The sequence below is a fragment of the Scyliorhinus torazame genome, chromosome 12, assembly GCF_047496885.1.
Source record: "Scyliorhinus torazame isolate Kashiwa2021f chromosome 12, sScyTor2.1, whole genome shotgun sequence".
NCBI classification, from domain to species: domain Eukaryota; kingdom Metazoa; phylum Chordata; class Chondrichthyes; order Carcharhiniformes; family Scyliorhinidae; genus Scyliorhinus; species Scyliorhinus torazame.
The window spans coordinates 198,348,077-198,350,107 of NC_092718.1; the positions used below are offsets into that span (position 1 = coordinate 198,348,077).

Consider the following 2,031-nt stretch of genomic DNA (forward strand, 5'->3'; position numbering starts at 1 on the left):
CCGGGGGAGACAGTTTGAAGACATGACACTTGGATTATATCTCCTAGCTTACAGCGTCTCAACGCTGTTTACAATTGGACTCAGTGGTTGAATGAGAATGGGCCTGGGATCGACGCAGGAAAGGCTGGCTGGGGATGGAGGGAGTATCTAGAAGCAGAGTGCACAGACTCAGACTAAGAGGCAGACCATTTAGCACTGAGCTGAGGTGGAATTTCCTCACCCGGAGGATGGTCAATATTCCGAGTTCTCTACCCCAGAGGGCCTTGGAAGCTGTCTTTGAGAATGGTCAAGAGAGATCAATAGATTTCGCGATATTTCAAACATCAAGGGATTATGGGGACATAGAACATAGAACAGTACAGCACAGAACAGGCCCTTCGGCCCTCGATGTTGTGCCCAGCTTTGTCCGAAACCAAGAGCAAGCTATCCCACTCCCTGTTATTCTGGTGTGCTCCATGTGCCTATCCAATAACCGCTTGAAAGTTCCTAAAGTGTCCAAGACAGTGTGGGGAAAATGGCACTCACGCAGATCAACCATGATCTAGATGAGTGGCCTACTTCTACTCCTTTTTCCCCACGCATGTTCCTATGTCTCGCCTTCTGCACTTCCAGCCATTCTGCCTCTGCTGGTCACCCAGTTCATAACAAGGCTCTCAAAATTGGCATTTGTAAAGAAAAATCACAATTCGGGTTCATGCTTCTTTATTTATATATAATATCTAAAAGTCTGAATACCTTCATGTACCCTATACTTCACACTAAGTTAGTGACAATCCGGGCAGCCTGCAGTTTAATTCTGTCGTCTGGGAAAGCCATTAAATAGATAAGCCTGCTGGAAAACTGTGAGTCGGGTCCAAACAACAGAACGCAGACCGAGTCCTCGAGGTATTCATGATTGTTCGACCTGTAGGGGAGACTCCTTCTGATCTCGTTCAGATTGCTCACTAATAAGAGAAGGTCGTTCAGAACATCCTGCCGTTGGAAATAATTAAACAGGAAAAGGAAAGAACCTCGGACCTGTACGTTGAGCATGTCAAGGGTCAGCTCCATGTTCGTGGAAAAGTTGATGAGGATTTGGAGCGATTGGAACTTGATGCTGGATGATCCTGTCTGCAGCAAGTGGAAGAAGTCCGGGATGGCATGTTTCAGCAGGAAATGGTTCTGGTGGTTGAGGGACATCTTGGTGAGGAACCTCAGACATGGCAACTGTTCAAACTCCTGGAAGGTCAGAGTGGTCAATTTCAGAACCTGCGGGATATATCTGACCAGCAAATCACGATTTACAGGATCGTTGCTGAGGAAATTGAAAACTGTCACAGCGCTGGCCTTGATGTAGTTGAGGGGATCATCCAGTGATTCGGCAATGATGGGAATTCCGCCTTCCGAACGGAATAGCTCCTGGCTGGTCGAAAAGCCAGGGATGCGATAAATACTCGTTAGGATCGTCCCTCTGATAACAGGGTCCTTACTTTCATGGAGGATAGTCAAAACTGTCTTCAGGTCCTGAAGATTCATCTTGACGGAGTTTGATGAAACAGAATTGGACGGAACAGAGGGATCCCCCAGAGCGCCAATACTCTCCAAGGTACTATTCCCACACCTGTCAATAAGCAAATCTTCATCATCTTCCTGCGGAGTGACCAGTCCTGACCGGATAGCCCTGTATAATAAATATATGGCCCCTGCACCTGTTAGAATCCCTATTAACTTCTTCCTGCATGTTTCGTCAAAGAGTTCCCCCATTATAAATTAGTATTAGTCCCCCCTGCTGCCAGGTTGGATCAATCTGCTGCAAGCTCTGTAATGCCCAGTACATATTGTTACAATTAAATTGTACATTCTGTACATGCTACACTTTTCAAAGTGTTTCAATAAGTGTGTCACAATGATCCTTGACATCACAATGGTGGACATACATGAGGCAACGATGACAAGTTGTTGGGATAGTTTTACCATTAATACTATAACCAAAGCAGCATCACGCCACGGAGAAACATACTAATCATTTGCAACAAACCTCAGTAACAGTTG

General features: G+C 45.8%; 1 protein-coding gene across 1 annotated transcript; it reads right to left on the reverse strand.

Moving 5' to 3' along the window:
* Positions 1–753: 753 nt before the first annotated feature.
* LOC140387121 (armadillo repeat-containing protein 10-like) lies at positions 754–1,743 on the reverse strand. Its single transcript, XM_072470132.1, has one exon. It carries the CDS (start codon positions 1,741–1,743, stop codon positions 754–756), a length of 990 nt encoding a protein of 329 aa, XP_072326233.1.
* Between the last annotated feature and the right edge of the window lie 288 nt (positions 1,744–2,031).